This window comes from Netta rufina (genome assembly GCF_964035555.1).
Source record: "Netta rufina genome assembly, chromosome: 7".
NCBI classification, from domain to species: domain Eukaryota; kingdom Metazoa; phylum Chordata; class Aves; order Anseriformes; family Anatidae; genus Netta; species Netta rufina.
Genome location: NC_140130.1, coordinates 32,807,460 through 32,827,299, shown reverse-complemented (window position 1 = coordinate 32,827,299; position 19,840 = coordinate 32,807,460). Strand labels below are relative to the sequence as shown.

The 19,840-nt window shown below is 38.7% G+C and overlaps 1 protein-coding gene across 4 annotated transcripts in view; it reads left to right on the top strand.

The window, feature by feature from the left end:
- The window catches only part of ATE1 (arginyltransferase 1), an 84,950-nt gene that overhangs the window by 29,915 nt on the left and 35,195 nt on the right, over positions 1–19,840 (top strand). For all 4 annotated transcript variants that reach the window (XM_084290027.1, XM_084290026.1, XM_084290025.1 and 1 more), the window contains 2 exons: positions 3,212–3,393; positions 8,085–8,184. In XM_084290027.1, the coding sequence (XP_084146153.1) occupies positions 3,212–3,393; positions 8,085–8,184 (282 nt within the window). The remainder of the gene's footprint in view (positions 1–3,211; positions 3,394–8,084; positions 8,185–19,840) is intronic.

The following is a 19,840-nucleotide window of genomic DNA, read 5'->3' as shown; positions in this document are numbered from 1 at the left end:
CACAGCAGAGAGTAAACTGGAAATGTTCAAAGTAGGAAATTTCATGAAACCTCCCAGAAGAAAATAATCCGACAGTTATCAGGGTCACGATGCATTTCTGGTGGGTGACTGTGCAGCACTGTCTGCAGTTGCACTCCAGGCTGGCATGGGGGTTAATCAGTGCAATTTCTATATTAATAGGATCAGTGAAACCTCTCCTCAAAGTAAAGAGAAAGACCGGTGTGCTTTGAACAACACCGAGCGCTCTCACCATCATCAAATTTTCATTGTAAGCACTTCTTCTATTGAAGTGACCCACTTGGAGCAACTTGTAATATCAGATGATATTAAACATTTAAATTTTAATAAGGCATTATTAAATGTAAGCAATCACTTGGTAATGAAAAAACAGCAAGCAGAATACGAAGACACAGAATTAATATATAATGGAATAAGTTATACTTTTCTCTGCAGTATAGGCTAAACTTTGAAGAAACTATTTAATTTCTGTCTTTAGATTTAGTTCTTGCATAATTTTGTTTCCCTATCATCAAATTATTAACAATCCATTGTCTTGAAGCTCAAGTTTAAACTATTAACTTGAAACAAGTTGGCCCCTCTGGATTTTTTTTTCCTCCTCTGCAGAGACGTTGGAGACTTTGGAGACTTTGCATAATTGTTCAGCTGCACCGTGCAGCTTAAAAGCAGGCAACAGAGCCATCTACACCCCTGTCTTCTGATGATGGCTTACTCAAATCCTTTGTATTTTTAAACTCCTACTATACGCTGAAAAAAATAAGTAATTCCTAGGCCTTATTAGAAGAAAATGCGAGGCAGAAATAACTATGAAAACTCTGTGTTTTTAATAATTCCTAATCACAGCATGGTTAGTTGTGCTTTGACTCTCACAGCCCGAGTTTTAGGTCTGCTTTTAGTGTTTACTCCTTTAACACAACTTATTTAATGAATATAAACAAAGCAAACAATTAATTTTAAAGATTTGCTGTTCTTTCTTACATGTGTTCCCTAGAATAGTGGGGGTTTTGTTTGCTTAAGAAGACCTGAAGGCATCTATCATAGAATCATGGTATCATTTGAACTTCAGTGTGAAAGGGAATAAGGGAATATTGGTTTTGATCTCACTCTCTTTCCATGTAACATCTCTGACATTACGTTTGTTGATTCATCAATCACAGAAGTGGTGATGCTTTTGGTGGCAAGAGCAGCTCATGTTTTTCTAGCACAAGGGCTACTACGGTGTGTTATTTCGTGTCCATAAGGTAAGCCCCACTGCTGGGCCTCACCTGCATGATGTCCCTTGCATTTTACATCGCCTTTGACAGCCGGGGCCCCAGGGGCTGTGCCAGTGCTGTGAAATGGTGCAGCCTGCTGCAGGACAGGGCTTGGTGCTCTAAACCTGTGACACGTCAAAGTGCCTGGATGGTTCCTGAGAAACCCAGGTAATGGAGCCAAGGGTTCACTGAGAAATCGGAGAAAACGTAATGTGTACAAACGTTACAAAGGATTATATTGTATGGAAACTTCTCAAGGAGGATGAAAATGTTGTGCTTCTTAGAAATGGTGTTTACTTAACGTAACGGAGATCCCTGAACACTTTGCCTGAAATGAGTACTGTGCTTGTTATCCCTGCTAAAGAACACAGCCTCTTTTATGTTCAGAAATGGCTTTGTAATTGAATTAGAGGAATAACGGGGTGGTTCGTGCCTCACTAACAGATCTTAACTGATGCTTCAGCTGCCAGGCATCGGGCCGAGCCCCTGCCCTGCTGCTCTGAGGCAGGGCCCTGTACGCACAGCGGCCCTTTAGCTGTAGGAGACTTTGCTCTGAGTGGAAATCTTTTCCGTGTTGTTTTAGACAATCTTTTTAACTTGTATTAAATCCTATAGGGTGATTTTTTTTTGACAGTCTGTTTTATCTGATACTTAAGCAAGTCTGTATTAGATTACAAATCACATTTCCCCTTGGTTTGCTGCTTTTCTTCTGCCCCGTGCTGCACCCTGCTAGTTGAGAAGAGAACTCAACCTGTTCTCTTAGGGCTGCCTGCAGAGAAAACCTTTTCCAAGCTCTCAAACTTTGACCATGTCCCAGCTTAAAATTCTAATACTGACTCTCTGAGTTCATTTGGCACTACTGAAAAGTTGAGGATATCATATGAAACCAGCACTCCCAAGTAAGTAGGCTTTCTCTAAATGAGCAGAACCCAGCTCGGTATGTCAGTGTCCTACCTAATAGCCTTGTATGCTGCAGATTTAGCTCTCAGGTATTGGATCATTTCACTTTTACAGTATCTGTAGCTAGCTGCATATCTATTTTTATATCTACTTTGATGCTATATAACTACATAGAAATGCAAACATTTCATTATACAGCCTTTATTTGGGACTAAATGGTTGGGTAAGTCAGCTGAAATGATTTTGGTTCATGTGATTGATTTCTCTTGACACATGTGGTACCAATTAGAATAACTTCTACTGCCCATCATGTCTTCAGTCCACGCTACTGTATCAAAATACTTGATTAAACCCACCTTTTGTTGTTGTAATGCAAAACAGTTGGTAATAGCAGGTAATGTTGTCAGATTTATTGAGTGAGAAGCAGCTTTCTGAAGATCTGGCAATACAGTGAAAAACATGACTAGGAGGATAATTAAGTTGAGCGCTGTGGAATTCAGGATTAAAGTAAACCTGACGTTGGAGAAAAAGCCCTGCCAGAGTTGGTTGTGTAATACAGTTTAAATTAGGAGATTGTTTTCTTTGTAAGCTGAAGCATCAGTTTCTGGTTTAGGAGCTTCTCCCCATAGGGAGGTGTGCTCCCCTGAGACCTCAGGCCCCAGCACCCCGCAGCAGCCAGCCCCTCCGGGCTCTTCCAGAAGCTGCCCTGGCGTGGGCTGGCAAACAGGAGCTCCCCAAGTTACGTGGCACGAAGAGTTTCAGCTTCTCTGATGAAAAAACACTTGGTCATACAGACTAAACCTTACACTGTTTGTAAGGTGGTACGTAGAGTTTGCTGAGGATGAGTAAAGTGAAAATCACAAATGCTATGGAGAACTAACATGGGTCTCACTGCTTCTCAAATTCCCTCTTACCTTTTGGTAAACACGTACAGCAGGAATAACTTCTCACAGTATTTATTTTTCTTTTAAAAACCTTTCTAAAATACTTGTTGTACTGGAAGTCTACCAGGCTGATAATTATATCCTGTTTCTGTCCAGGCAGAGAATCCCCCAAATGGACCAGAGTGCGGCTATGGTTCCTTTCACCAGCAGTACTGGCTAGATGGGAAGATAATTGCTGTGGGTGTAATTGATATCCTGCCCTACTGCGTGTCCTCAGTCTATCTGTACTACGATCCAGACTATTCCTTCTTATCTTTGGGAGTCTACTCTGCATTACGGTAAGAGGACATTTTTGTTATCCGCTTAGACATAATAGTAAGAATTGATACTTGTTTCCAAGTTTGAGCTTTTATTTCCAGTCTAAACATACACTGGTAACACTATCTCTAGCCAAACTTAATTATTATTTTTCTAATTCTCTGTAGTTGGTTGTGCTCCAAAATAGATTTTAACTTTCATCCTTAAATAGGGATGCGTCTTTCTAGTTAACTAAATATTTCTAAAGATTAAAAAACAACTCAAAAATGAAATACCTAGGTTTGTATTCCCCAGAAAATAACTTATTATTGCTTGGTTTCAGCAGAAGAAGACTCTTTTGTTTGAATAGAAATAATTTTTCCTTGGACTTCTTTCTTAGCTTGGTCACCAAATGAAATTAATCACTTTTATACTTGTGTGCATGGTGAGATCGTAAATAACAGACACCCTAAAAACTTCCGAATTAGTAGTCTCCTGCTGTACTAGCACTAAGTGTATTTTCAGGTGTGTTAATCTCATTATCTTTGTCTTTAGAAAGCCTGACAGACAGAATAATCCTATGAATTTTAAAGCCTTAAAGTAACTATCATCCTAGTCCTGGTATCCGTAGAATAGTAAGAATAATGCTTTGCGTTGTAAATAAGATTTGTAATGCTAAATTGCAAGTTGCTGTTTTTCTCTCACAAGCAATTTTAAGATTCTATTACTATTAACATTTTTGTGCATCACAAGTTTTTTCTTAGCTTTTTTTCTTCTTTTCATGAAATAAACTAGTCACCAGCATGTAGCATTCCCAGTGAGATCCTCATGAAGCAGCTGGGTTTGGACCTCATGCCAGACCTGTCTATTTGCAAGTTGCTATAGGCCTGAGAAGTTCTAGCAAAAGCTTTCATGTTTTCAGATTTGCACTACACTGCTTCAGGTACTGTTACATGTGATAAATCGAGATCCAGCTATGAAATCCAGTGCTCATCTTTCTCCAAGGCATCCTGTTTGAGTGTATCTTTAGGTGGGAGCTTCTTGGCTACTGCCTAGGTTTACCCACTAGAAAGAGTAAATGACACGACTTCTGAAACAAATTGCAAATATATATATAAATGTATGTATGTATTTTAGGAAGTTTTTTCCTAAGAAGTACATTTCATGTACTTCTGCAATACCTAATGAAGCATGCAACTCAATGTCTCAGAAGTTTAATCAAAATCTAAACAGAGTAAGCGTGAGTAGGATCTCTTGATTTACAAAGGGTTTTGTTTTTGTTTTGTTTTGTTTTCAATCATTTTTCTTTTTGGGTATATTACTCTCTCTGTAGAGGTGAATTTCCCTATTTCTGGACATCTATGCTCGAATTGTTTAAATGCATACATCGAGGGCTTTCTCCCACAAAGTGCACTGTTAAGTTGCTGACATCAGACTAAGGGTTTATTGCTGCTGAAACGGAGTGCTGCAATCACTCCTCTCCATCTCTGCTATGTGCCAGGCTTCTAGCAGTCATCTGCTGAGCCAGTTTTTAATTTACTGAGCTTTACTCTGCTGTAGCAACCTGGTTAGTGAGCTGAGCTGGCTCAGTGAAGATCCTGTTAACACCAGAGCTGGTGCAAGGGCTGTGGTGGAATGGCTAGGCAGGGAGAGCAGGACCTCCTCCTGCTCTCTGGCAAGCTTTTAGCTGGTTAAATCCTGCAGTGCAATTTCTCCTAGTAAGTTGCTTTTGGTAAGAGCTGACAACACTGCCTCCTGGCTGGCTTTCCCCACCTTGATCCAGGGTTGTTCCTTATGAAGGAGAAACTGGAGGATCACAGGTGAGTTTAGGTTAGAAAGGACCTCGGGACATCATCTGGTCCAGTTCCAGCTCAGCTCAGAGGTAACTCCAAAGTTGTTGTGAGCATTAACGTGTCTGTCAATGCTGCATCTCCACTGGTCTAAGGCTAAAAGAGTTTTAACCCTCATTTTTTCTGAGGCATACAGTGGCACTGGTGATTTCATAAAATTAATCAGAATTAACATGTGGAAATAACGTTGAAACACCTATGGTTTAGAAGTGGCCTTTTTTTCTATCAGTGGTCTAGGTTTTATTACATACACTAGATACTTAAAATCAGACTGATTTTTTTTTCTTCATGCAAGTTGCCATAAACAGCTCCTAAGAGTTATTTTTTAGTATCTGTCTGTATCATGTTACTTTATGTAATAACCGACTGACATAATCCATGCTTATGGATTCTTGAAATGATCTTAAATTTTCTACATAATAAATTTAAAGCTTTGTCAGTGCAACATGCTTGCATGGCTCAACTAGTGAAAAAGCAGCTTATAAATTCTGCTGCATTTATGGCAATAAAAATGAGTTCCCAACAGTCTTAGAGGAGGCCAACCTTGTTCTTTTTTTCAAAAAGGGGAAAAAAAATCGAGAGTTAGGGAGGATTTAGGAAGTTGCAAAGGAATCTGATACCTTAAAAGCTGTTGCCAATTTTACTCTGAGGGGGTTAAACTGCCTTGCAGCGCTGTCACTTCCACTTCGGGCTATTCTGAGAATTTTTGCTGCTGAGTCCTGGAAAGTACGGGGTTTGAAGATCATCTGAAATATGTGGGCATCGAAGTAAAAAGTGATGAGGGCAGAAGAAGCTACCCAAGAAATACCAGCCTTAATAAAAGGGGAGAGGGCTGACCAGGCCATACAGAGTGATTCCTACTGTTATTTGCACAAAAATATTAAACCTTCCTCCACTACCTAAGATCGTTAATAGTAAACAATCATATTTGTCCTTATCTCTTGTTTAGAAGAGGAAAAATGCTAGAGCTTAGATTGAAGCATTAGATTTTGGAGTTGGGTCACGCAGCACTGAATACTGAATCTGAGTTTTGTGTTAATGAAATTAATATGTTTTGCTCACTGGCTGCCCACTCTTGCCAAGTGTTAACGGCCGTTATAATTCCTTAAATATGCATCCTGACTGAACGCTTTACAGAAAAGGAATTGCACGTCTGTAATCCCTTTTCCATGAGAATGATTTAGGCAGAAAAAAATGTGGGTAGATGGGAGTCGTGCAGCGCAGTGGCACCTCGCTGCTGCTGCCTGGCTGATATGGAAGGATACGGGGGGAGAGCCTTCTCCTGCCTTGAGTCTCAGCTGCAGCACCCGCTTCTCGTTCCTGTGCAGCTCAGCACCTCTCACACGATTTTGGGAACCCACATGGTTGGTCAGTGGGTTAGGGAGCCTCCAATCTTGCAAGGAAGGAATCTGGAAGGAAGGTGCAGCTGTAATGCACGAAACCCTGGTGCTCTAGCAGGGGAGGTGGGATGGAGGAAAGAGAAGGATGCTTCGTTGTTCCCCAGTGATGTTTGTCCTCCTACAGCACGTTGCTGGGACCGTCTCTCACGTGGAGACACCTGCAGCAGCTCTAAGCAAGCCGGTGTTGGCGTTATGAAGTAATTCCTTGTGGTCCTTTAGTGGCTTGCAGGAAGCTTTGCTGCCCATCGTTGCACTGCTGCTGCAGCCCAATTTTAACCTCATTACCTTATGATCTAATTACCTTACTCTGTTCACTTTTAGTCTTTTTGTTTTATTAAATCAAACAGGGCAGACCAATTGCAAACAGTGTTGAAGACATTTTGAAAGACAAAAAGACAAAGAATGATCTTTTTTTTATCCCCTGTAGTGTTTCAGTTTGTTAAATTGCACAGAGGTATGTGTTTAATTAGGGCCAGGATAAGCAGCACGGACTGGTAGAGGTGTTTGACATCGTGCTGTGTCTTAAAGATGACTGAGGTGAGGTGCACCTTGGTGTACTTCGGTAGTACATAAACCTCACTTTTGGAATCTGCTGTACTTACCTGGATTTTCAGGTAGGAAGTAACTTCTGGACATTTTCCTCTTGGAATTGATGCATGTAGTACAGAATTACAATGTGTCGCGATGGTCTCAGCAGACTACATCCAACACATAAAAAACCCACAGGATTTGTACATGCTTCTTATCTGCACATGCTCATGTCCTTTTATCCCTTTAGCGTTGAAGGTAAGAACCAACATCCCTGTTTGAAACAAATGTGGTCTGCAAAGTTACAAATGCTGTGAAAATGAGTGTTGTATTAGGAACACTGGCAGAGTTGTTGTAGAAACACTGCTTTCCTCTTGCCAGGAAAACGAAAAGCAAATGTATTTTGGAATACATTGACACTTCTCTTTCGAAATAAATGAGAAAATCATACAAACACGAGCAAAAGTAGCTTTTGCTGCACAAAGACGGATGTTTTTACATGTAAATTGCTAGAGTGCAACGAGCAGAACAAACAAGAGGCTTATCCTTGGAGCTTGTTTTTTAAAAATACTCTGATGTTTTCCTGAGCTTCATCAGCCAGTGTGTGTACAATCGCTGGGTCATGTTTCTGTAGAATTCCAATATGCGTGAATATTAACAGGAAACCTGTTAAATAGAGGCTTTTAGTCACTTTCTCTTCAAATTTCAGGTCAGTCACTTGGCAGGGTAAAATCGAAGTGTTTTTAAGCCTGACACGGTGTTTTGTGTTGTTTTTAATTAATTTTTTTTTTAAGCATGAGTGTTGAGTTTATCATCTTCATTGTTTATTTGATAGAAGTCTAGTCCTTTAAATAGCCAAAAGCCAGGTAGTTGTAAAGCATTTCCTTTACGAAGAAGTAAAATGAATGTAGGAATTATATTCATAAATAATTAGTCTTTTTTTTCCTTTCATAGGGAAATTGCGTTTACTAGGAAACTTCATGAAAAAGCTCCTGATCTCTGTTTTTATTATATGGGTTTCTACATTCATTCATGCCCCAAAATGAGATACAAGGTAAAGTGTGTTTTTACTTATTTCCTTAATGTACAATTATTCAAAGCATTTGACAGTCTTCATAGTAATATAATATTTTTGTAATTGTCACTTTGGATTTTAATGGGGACTTTATACGGTTAAATTTGAATGTTAGTTACTATTTAACTTGGCTTAGGGTTTTCTTTTTTAATTTAGCTGCATGTGGTACTTATTACAAGTTGGCTTAAAAGCTGTTCACATGGAGAGGTTTTCAAGGCTGTCAGATAATAATTTGTCATTTGGTTACCTGGGTATCTCATGTTTACAACGTATCTGGCAATAGACTAAAATTCTCCCTTTTTTGGGTTTGACTGAATATTTGTTGTTAGTGCTTAGTGACTGCTGGCAGTGATAGCACGACTCCTTGCTCGTGGCTATACTTGGGGAGATATTAGGGGACTTGCTCTCCAGATCAAACCACTGAGAAGCTAGTTTAGTAGCAATTTTGGATCAGGTAGCAGATTTTTGAGGAAAGGGTAAAGATGTTTGGTATAACCAGTGTCACCAAATCATCCCTAATCCATTAGCCTCAACCTTATTAGACCTAAATACCCAAGGGTGCTTAAAACAACGGTAACATGAATTTTGAGGGAAACAAACTAGTGAACTGGAGAATGCTGCATCTGTCATCTAAATCATCTAAAATGATACCACATCACCAGCTTGAGCCACAGGTTCTGTTTTTTTGTTCTGTGCATTGGTCAATATTAAAAAGTTTGGGAGGATTCTTTATTTTATGCTATTTTTTCATTTGTTTCCCACGTGTATTTGTTGTACACGTGGCCAGATACAATGCAATTGCAAAGCAGGTTGATGCTAATTTTGCAGTCCCAGTTTACTATCACTGAAATAGTACACATGAAACAAATTTTAACCCTAAGCTTTGAAATGCTTCTGGATAATGCTGCTGCTTTTGTGAAGTGATTGGTAGTGGTAGAGTGGAGTGGGTAAGTACCAACTTTGTGGATTAAGCAGTTTAAGCCATGCCCTCTCAACCTACTGGCATTACATGTTGGAGACTTTGCTTGGTTGTGGTTTGACAGAGATCTTAGAGGCTCCGTTCCCTTCCTGACATTAGTCTGGAAGAGGGAAAGGCTATAAACATTGTTGAACAGATGCCATGTAAGCAAATTAAATGAAGGAAAGAAAAGGAAGGAGCTGAAGAGCTAACAGTTTTCTTACTCTCTGCTTGCAATTTTCTTTACAATTTATCTGGTCTAGGATGCTTGGAAGTGGAGGCTAGGGACAGCACCGCTGCTCTCTATAAGCTGTGTCGTAGAACACGTGCGTGCTGTACTTGTTTATAGTGAAGTCACAGGATTTGGGAAATGTTTTGAAATTTTCCTTCAAGTCACTGGCTGTGATCAGTGGAAATGGATAAGCTGAAAATTGAATTTGATTATTTTGAAGAAAACACCGAATGCTTCTAGCAAAAACAGCTGAGCTTGACTACTGCTTTGCACCGTACTGTCAGGTGGAGTTCACGTTTCTCAGTCTGAATGCTTTCTGAAGCTGACTTTTCTTCCTGCTGAGGAGGACTAGCAGATAAATTGGGACGTATGAGGAGCAGTAACTTTATGATGCTGATTTAAGGAGTTTGATGGAGTTCCACTTTGCGTGAAGTCAGTCTCAGTCTTCTGCACACGACCTGGCTGAAATAATTGAGGGTCTGTGCAATGAACTGCTCCGCTCAGTTATGTTACAGTCTGAGATTTAGGCGTTAATATTGTCGGCATGCGGACATAGCCAAATGGTTTAGTTCTAAATACACGTCTCCTAGATTGGAGGTATAGACCTTGTGTAGACATCTCTTCTGGGTTCTTTTTTTGTTTGTGTAAAGTAATTTTAAAAAATCAGTTTTTAAACATTTATAATAGGTGATCGTATTCAGCAGCGACTGAGCCATGTAACAGCTCCTGGCTTCTGCATCGGATCATCTTGGTCATGTCGTGTGCTCTAAGGAGGTCCAAGCCATCCGTATAATATTTTGCTGAAGTATTCTGCTTTCAGTTTTCATGCAATTCTTCCTAAAATGCAATGTGTATTTTTATCCACGAATGTTTCTTCGAGGAGCCATCTGCAAGTACGTCCACAGCTTTACACCAGTTGCCTTGCACAGGGTGCAGCTGCCAAGAGGTTTATCCAGTGCTGAGCAAGTCAGGCTGAATTCACAGGCAGCGTGTTTTTGGTGGTCAGTGTCACGTTTTCATCTCCACAATTCTCTTTGTACAGATGGTACAATTTATAGTGTAAACAATATGGTTTGCCCATTGAAGATGAGAAGCATGCATATCTTGGAAGAGGACCCTCAAGGCAGTGTTCCTGTGGGTCAGGAATAGAGTTGAACAATCTGGTATTATCAGAGAGCAAGCTGATGAGTAAAGAGCGTCATCCATCCCATGGAACAGATCTGTAATTACACAAGTTCTTAAAAGAGAACTTTATTTCTTGACTCCTTCCTCCCTTCCCTTTCCTTTTGTTCCCAAACCGCTCACATTCGATTGCAATGTGATTTTTAAAACAGTGGAATACCAGGGAAGTCACCAAAGATGGGGAAGATAATATGTAGTAATCTTAAACTATTTTTCAGTTCTCAGCTCTTAGACTTGTTCCCATGTATGGGTTAATATTTATGAGCTGGTAAAATAAAACCTACATTAAATTTAGACAAAAGGATTTCTGTAGTTCTATTAACTATATTAATATGGAAAAATGTTATGAAAAACATGAAGCAATGGCTTTATTCCATTTTTTCAGGGTAGAATAGGGTAATACAAGATTAAAATGGTTCTCTGTAGAAATTCACGACCTTGTGGTAAAGCTTTTCAGGCTCTGTTAGATGTGGTAACTTATGTTGGAAAAATAGTCTGGAAAATTTTCCAGCACTCATAAGATGCAAAGTCTTTCCTAATGCATTTTGGAGCCAGTGATAAAAGTCTGAGTACAAGAAGGTATTTTATTTTAGAACGATGTTGGTCTCAGGCTCGCTTCTCTATGCGTTTAAGTACTGTATCTGTAATTGCAAATGCATTTTCAGTTGAAGGCATTTGTTTACAAACATATTTACAGAATTTCAGAAATAAACCAGCTTTAGTGAACACCAACATTAGAAGGATACTTCAGAGATCTTGGATTTCTTTTTCTTGTGCTGAGCTCCTGTCCATTTCATCCTGCAAATTTTTTTTCTGTGGCTCTATGCTAGTAAATTTGCATTTTCCAGTCGCTACTGAGCACTTCGAGATCCTAATCTACTCTTTTTTGTTATTTCCATTAAGTTTCTTTGATACTGACTTTGAGTCTGGTAGTGGTTGACGCTAAGTAGATTTTGGTTTTGTGCTCCCGGTCTAAATCGTCGGTGTGCTTGCTGCCTTTGCCATGTAGCTCCCTGCTGACCTTAAATCACGTTCCCCTCAACGTTCTTGTGTTGGGAAGGGGGTGCTGGTGGAGTTTGCTACGTGCCTTCCCTTATTTCTGTGGTGCGTCTTGTCGTTGTTAGGTCTTTTTGGTTTGGTGGCTTTTTTTGTTTTCTTTCTTGAGGCTTTTTCGCTGTCAATAATTGGATGCGAATATTGCAATTGGAGCACATCTTGTCGCTGGGCTTGGCCACTCATCTGCTTTCCCTGCCACCACTCCACGACGTCAGTAAATAACATCAGCCTGCTTTGAAGTGCGCGGCAGATTTGGTTCCTCTTGCTGCGCTATCTCCGTGTGCCATTTGAAGACCATTCCATGATTTGAAGAGGTGTTTTGACTGAAATCTTTATCCAGACTTGTATGCAGGCCAAAGTAAATGGAATTATTTCAAACAGTCTACTTCAGTATCAAGGCATGGCCAGACTTCAGATAGATGGAATACTAGAAAGGGTTCTGAAATGTCAAAAAGAAACAAAAGGCTGATTCATCTGTGATTAATCTTCCTTAAACTAAATACCTCAGGCTGACTGCGGTTGTAAGCGGTGCCCCTGGAATTTTATAGAACTCCGCAGCCAATTTCTTTGGCTGATTTTAGGAATTTCAGCATTGCTCCTCCTGCAGCAGTGAAACACGGTAGTAGCCTGCAACTCCGCATCCGCAGGGCCTGGGATGGTCTGCCTCATGCTCGGTTCTCCGGACGTCTTCACCGTTCCTGGCCGTGGAGTTCAGTTCACCTTTTCAAAAAGCTTGGATTTGCTGTGTAAGCTGAAATATACGGTGTGTCTTAAAACCAACCTCTGTGATTTTTGGTTACAAGCACATGCTGTTACAGTTCTGCCACTGGAATAGCTTTGCAAAATATCACAAAAGAGAAAAAAAAAAAAAAAAAAAAAAAAAGCTGGCGTTGTTATACCTTCATGCTTGATCTTTTTATTCAATATATATTTAAGCTGCCAGCCTGCTTTTTTCCAGGGTATTACTATTTACCTTGACAGTGGGAAAAATGATAAACTGAGTGTAATTAGGAGCATTGGGCTTGCTTTGCTCAAGTCTGTTAGCACTGGTACTTGTGGCTTTTCCAGGATTAATGTTGTTGGTTTATAGGAATAATATGCATTGAAATCAATCCAAAATGTAGATTTCTTGCATAAACAGATCATAAATTGTCAAGTAAATGTTCTGAAAAGTTGATGTTTGCTACGTGCTGCTTGGTTCTATTTATTAATAAAGCATGGTTAAATCCAAGTCGAAAAACCATTGCATGCTCTTAGGAAGCCATACTTATTGGCTTTCTTTTGGCTTTGGCAACAGTGGTTTTGATTTTTTCTTTTTTTTTTTTTTTTGTCAAGATTGCTTATTGTTTCCTTGTTTGTTTTTAAACAAAGACTAAAACATACCCTAATAATAATTTGAAAACAATGAATTGCAGAAGTAGGTGGAAATTATCCCATTTTTTTTCCGGTGGTTTCTAGATCTCTGTCTTATTAACATTATTTTTAGCCTCGTTCCTCTCCATTTCTTCACGGGACTTCCTCAGTGGTCAGGATACTACTCCGTGTTAGTCTCAGCAGCTGGAATCATGCGCTCATTTCTTTGGAGCAGCGACCGTACTCTGTGTGTTCCTCCTAATGGTTTGCGTTAGTGGCTGAGGGGGGAAAAAAGCCCACTCTGAATTATAACTTGGGTTTTGGCATTGAAACCCAAAGGGATTTTTGAGAAGTCTTTTGAAATGGCTGGCCAAGACTTCCAAAAGTATTTTGGATGATTGACTCAGCTGTACGGGAGGCATTCCTAAGGGACTTTATCTTTCACTGTGCATGTGTTGAATGATTCAGTGTACATGTGCTGAATGCTTTTGAAAATCAAGTTGCTTTAGCTTTCAAGTTGCAACTAGTGCAAAAGATCCTCTCTGCTATGTATATGTTTGTCCAGTGTTTTTGGATTAGAAGGTTGGCTATCTGTTTTTTTGATCTGATACATCATATTTTGCTGTATTTGGGACTGTAGCGTTGTTTATACCTTGCTATTCCCCCCTTTTGATTTATTTTCTTTTTCTCTGTTGTTTCCTTCCATAAAAGCTACCTCTTTGTAATTTCATCATCTGGAAGACTCTTACAAGCTACTTAGACCACTTGCTGAGTAAATGCTACTAAGTGTGTTGGAATAAACAACTAGGAGGAAGTAGGACAGGGTAGAAAATATGGGAGGAAATGTTCTAGTTCTTGATATAGTGCTGGTGATAAATGTTTTTAAATATTTACTATTTCCTTCAGATAGCATATTACAGTGTTTGAGGCCACTTTGTATGTTGCCTTCCTGGCCCCCTCTCCCCTTTCCTTTTAGATATTTTTCACCAGCTTGTGAGAACTGTTATTATGATGAGCACTGAAAGGCAGGAATATGCAGCTCCTCTGATTTGGATAGCAACAGGCATTATTGAGTGGATTTCCACTGCAAATAAAATTGCTTAAAAGTAGAGTATCAATTTCCATGTTTTTTTTTTTTTTTTTTTTTTTTTTTATAGCAGTTCAAGATAATGATTACAATTACTTTTTTTTTTTTTTTTTTTTTTCTTTAGATGTGTTTTATACCGGGCATAACTGGTAATTTATTCAGGCTTTTCTTCGGTGCATGAAGTTTTGCTGAGTTTCACGCAACATTTGCAGGGCTAAAACCAGTTGGAATCCCATGTTACTGCTAGAAACAAATGCAGATCCCAGTCATATCTTTCTCCTTAACTTTAATTTTCCAGTTTAATTTTTATAACCAAGACTTACTTTCTTTGTCAGTTAGAACTCCTTTGGGGAAAAAAGCAAAGACACCCTTCTGGCTTTTTCCTAGTTTTGGAAATGTGGATTTCTTTTCAGTTGCTTACTTCAAGCTTAAGATGATTGAAGTGAGGCAGAACTGAGGTAGAAGCCATACGTGTATTTATGACTATATTATTTGTAGACTTCTTTCAGGACAGAATGAAATGCCTGCTATGTAGGTCTCGGCAGAGCTCTGAAGTGAACAAGGCTTTTTCTCATTATTATGCTGTCCCTTGAGGAAAAAACACCATGTGCCTAAAAGCAGAAATTTTGGGGTGTATGCTGTACAAGCTTTGAAGGAATTGGATCTGAAAGTCATTTTGCAGACTAAAGTTGTATCTTGCAAGATATGGCCTTGCTGAAATTTCACTTGTACTCCTGTAACTTTTTATTTGATGTGGCTCCAATTACACAACAAATTTCCTCCAATTTAGTAAACTTTTTTTAATGTTTAAATTGTAACTTTTCTATACTGGAGGTATAAATATTATTAAATTGGAGTACACTCTCCTAGATCTATCCATTCATTATCTACAATATTAAATGTCTTTGAAAACCAACCTCTCCTTGGTCAAAACCAATCAAACAAAAAACAATCAAACCACAAGAGAATGCATTCCTACATAGGTTACTTCAGATAAATGTTCCAAGTCATTTAAGTAATTCCAAATATGAGGTGATTAAAATACTTTGATTTTGTGATTTTGATGATAACGTTGAGTCTGTTAATGATTATAATATTAGCAAAGAGCCCTTGGTCCACATAGAACGGGTGTGTGCCTGTGCATAAGGATATACATATATACATTTATGTGGAAAAAAAGGATTCACCATTCAGATTTTCCAAAGAATAAAAATACAGTAGAGATGGCATTAACTACCTACTTATGCACGGCAACAGGAATATGTTCTACAGGCTTCATTTGCTGCAGGAATTTTGTGAACTTGGGATGACTTTCCTGTACAGTTTCTTTGATAAATATAATTTTGTTAATTTGTGTGAGGCCTAAGTAAACAAAAATCTAACCTCAGTTTAATAAAAGCACACAAGTAAGAGGTACAGTTTGTTGAACTGTAGGCCAACTCTCTACCAGAGGATGTTTTCAGAGTTATTAGAGGTAACTTGACTGCATCTGTCAAAAAGAGCTGCTGAAAAGATTCATTTCAGGTCATGTTAATAAACCTGACGCAAACCATCCTCTGAATGATAATAGCTGGTAGAAATTTATCATGTCTAATTCATGGCTCGGCATAGTCATAAATTCACTGGTTGTTACTGCCTTGTACTGAACCTTATTTGAAGGCTTGTTTGGGGACTCATAGCAACTATTAGCAATTAAAGTGAGAACCATAAACTGTGAAATATATAGACAAAAGACGTGTGGGTTTTGTTTGGTTTGGGGGAGAGGGGTGGAATGATCTACTTCTCAATTCACTTTATTAATTTTTCTCCCTCATCCAAGGAATGAGGTCATGGCTCATGTTTCAGAATTTGCCATTTGCAGTTCTATAAATTCACTGGTCATTGCTAGTAAGTGTAAGTTGCATTATAAGTAAATGCATTTTTTAAAGTTTCTAACAACAAATGAATTAATATAGTGATGCTTTGTCAGCTTTATTTCATTTTTATTGATTTAATTATTTTTGGATGGCCTACAATTGCTAGTTAACCTTACTCTGAATTTTGTCTGTCTGTGTGTTTGGCTATTTCCAAAAACGAGTGAATTTGAATATGCAGAGACAGGCATCTCACAACACCATGATGCAAAAAGTGAAATATTTCTGTGGTCATTGCTTTTCCACACAAACATAGTCTTTGTGTGAGGTTGATCATAGGCATGCTAGTTTTCAAGTGTTGGGCAAAATATCAAAGTTCATGTGTCCTGGAGAAAAACCAGCCTTTTAAATCTGTCACTAAAGTCATTGAAACACAGGTCAGTTTTGTCTGTGCACTAGGTCTATTGAAACTGGTTACACCTCAAATATTGGAGCTGTCATTTGATTGCTCTTACGGTATCCTTTCTTATTTTTACTATTTCACTGATTATATTAGCTTTAATTAGGCAATATTGTCAAGTGGAATTTATTTGGTCTGAAAGCCAGGAACTCCTTGCTTTTCCTGGCCCTGCCATATTTCACATTGTGGTCCTTACAGTAGGAGCTGGCTGGCAAGTCAGTTAATCTATAGAGACGTTTTTTCTCCAATTTTCCAGGAAAGATTTAATGGTAGATACTTTAATGAGGTCTGGTTTTACTAAGACCTCATTAATTTTACAGAGGTATCACAGTACATTTCTCTGAAGTGTTACATTTAATCTAGATGACAATTCATTATTCTGAATGATTATTTTCTTTGTCTGAGTTTGTTTAGCTGCTCACTGTACTGAGTTTCCAAGTACAAGTATATTAATGAGGTTCTGTTACTTATCCCTGATCCTGATATTAAACACAATGCTTCCGTCAGGCCAGTTTGTAAAGAGTTTTCTGTGTTTTATGACAAAGATTGCTGGGTGCTTGTACATCACTGTAGCCTGGTAGGAACAAGAGTCCCAAATTCCTGTAGAAGGGAATCCTTTGGAACCATGAAGATGCAGAAAAATAGACTTGTCAAGGCCTATGAGGGATTTTGTAGTCCATCCCCTTAATCCAAGATGGGTTCAATTGTATTTATGTTGACTTCCAACCCGTTGGACATACATCTGCCAAAGGTCTCCTTCGACAAACTTGTAGTTGTCTCCATGTGTTGGCAGTTATATCCTTGTGCTTTATTGGTCTTCCCATTGAACTGCTTTCTTAATGTCTGTCCTAAACCTTTCTTACTAAACAATATTATTTGTTTTCTTTTTTTCCCCAACACTGTACTTTCTAAACCTGATGGCTTCCATCAAGTCTCTTTTTGCGCTTATTTTTGCTGGAACAAGCAAACCAACCAAAGAAACCAAAAAAAAAAAAAAAATCAATTCCTTTTAATGTTTTCTCCAAGTCACATTTTTTAAACCTTTTGCCATTCTTTATGCTGTATTTTCTTCAGCTGATCCATTTCTGTTATAAAGAATGATATCTAAAATTAGGCCTTCCAATGCTGAGGACAGCTTCTATAGGTTATTTATATAACAAGAATTGTTAACTTCATTGTATGGAAGAAGATATTAGACTCTGGAGGCAAGGAGAAAAGGTGCAGAGGAGAAAAAATGGGAATTGTATGAGTACAAAGTTTTCAGGATGGTCTAAACTGGGATTTGGCAGAGTTATTTTTAGTGCTAATGTTTGTAGCTGAATATGAGAGCACTGCATGTATATGCTCCTGTGGCCCTCTTCTGCTCACCCTGCTTTAGCTAGGTATCTATTTAAAGTTCCTTTTTTCTTCTTTTCGGGAGAGAATATTGCATTAAATGAGGTGACAAAAGATAGACGGTTTTATGGCAGTTGCCTACAGTGCCTATTGAAATTTTCAAGACAGGTTTTATCATGCTTATTGGAGCAAATGCTGGAAGTGGCTGTTCAAAGAAAGGAACAAATTAAGAACAGTCAAAGCCCAGAGTAAATACACTTTACTACTGGGTTGCAGATGATAGTAATTAATAGTGTTTTCACAACACCAGTAGGAGAAGAGATTACTTCATGTTATCTTGTGGTAGCCACTAACGTTATTCAGAGGTATAGATGTTTTTAAGCTACATACTCCCTTTAATTGATACTAGAGGCACCACATTTGCTCCACATTCCAGTCTTAAGTTTATGGAGCCTGGCAGGCTCTTGGATGATGCTGTGTTTTCACTAAAACCATCATGAGGACACTGGAGCTTCAAGAGATTGTGCAGAGCTGGGCCTCAAGCAGAAGGGTCAATGGAGAAGCTAAATATTTTTGTTACAGCTTCTTTAAAGGTTTTGCTTAATCTAATAAAATCGGTTCCCTAAGGCTTTCAAGGGTTACCCTACTGAGGAGGCCCAGAAGGATATGTGAGCTTGATGAACTGTTGTCTTTTGAGTGTAAGATGACCACAACAAACCAAAAAACCCTTGCTGTTTCCAGACACTGCCATGAGGTTTCAGTTTGTCATGTGAGAGAATTAACCACCACCAAAAACTTTTAGTTGTTTTCAGCTGAGTAACTGAACTGATTGAACTTGTTTCAGTACTGAAAGCTCTTGAGAGTGGTTATTTGCTGTGTTATGTGTTAATATAAATCTGAGATTTCATCTTTCTAATAAAATATTACACTGTTTGCTTCCCTCGCCTTTCTTACTCTGAATAAAAATGTTAATTTGAAAATGTTTTCATGAATAAAACAGATAGAATGACACAAAAAGAGGGGGATGAAAATGGTTTCATTATTAACTACTTGAAGAAGAATGGGTTCATGGAACAAAAGTACAAGGGAACCAAATTCTTCATTTCATCCCAATACAAATGCACTATTGTTTTATGGATAGATAGAAGACAAGATGAGTTTTTTCCACTGATCTATCAGTTTTACTTATTTAAGATACTAAGGCTGGTGTCCCACAGGGCTACTCTAGTGCTAATATGTTCAGTAAAGTTTATCCATGATTTATGATTTTTTTTTTCTCGTGCATTCTTTCCATTTTACTCTTTACTGGTTGGCATTGTGTGGCTTGTTACTAATTGTTCTTAATATTTTCCATTCGGGGTGGAACAGAGAGATTGGCAGACATTTCTGTGTTACAGTCGGTTGTGGGAAGACTTGCTACTCTTTCCATCTTCCATTTATATCTTACAGTGACAGTGAAGGATACTGAATACAATCACAAACTTACAGATTCACTAAAGTTGGAAAAGACCTCCAAGATGATCTGGTCCAACCGTCCACCTACCACCAATATTGCCCAATAAACCACGTCCCTGAGTACCACATCCACCCTTTCCTTAAACACCCCCAGGGAGGGTGACTCCACCACTTCTCAAGGCAATCTGTTCCAATACCCGACCGCTCTTTCTGAGAATAAATTTTTCTGAAATAAGAATTTATTCTTAAAATGCTGCAGCACTGACTGTCTTGCCAGGGAGCCAATTCCAAATTTTGGCCCCTGTCTCTTGAGTTTGGGCAATTGGAGGATGCTGTGCAGTGAGATCAAGTGGGGATGTCCACGGGGAGAAGCTTTGTGGCTGCTGCACCACAACTCCTGCTGACTTAGATGTGGCACGGAGAAAAGATCCCAAAGCTCAGCATCTGTGCAGCTTAAATTATTGCAAGGGGGATTTTTATATGTGTTTTTCATACATTATTGTGTGGTTTTGATAGAGCTTGTTTTGTAAATCCTGACAGAAGCTTTATTTTAGAAGATAAAATTCTGAGAAAGAAAACAATTTATGTTTCACTGTTTGCTGCTGATGAAGCTTTAATGGATTTATCAGCACAAATGCTTTTAAGTGGGTGAAATTATATCAAT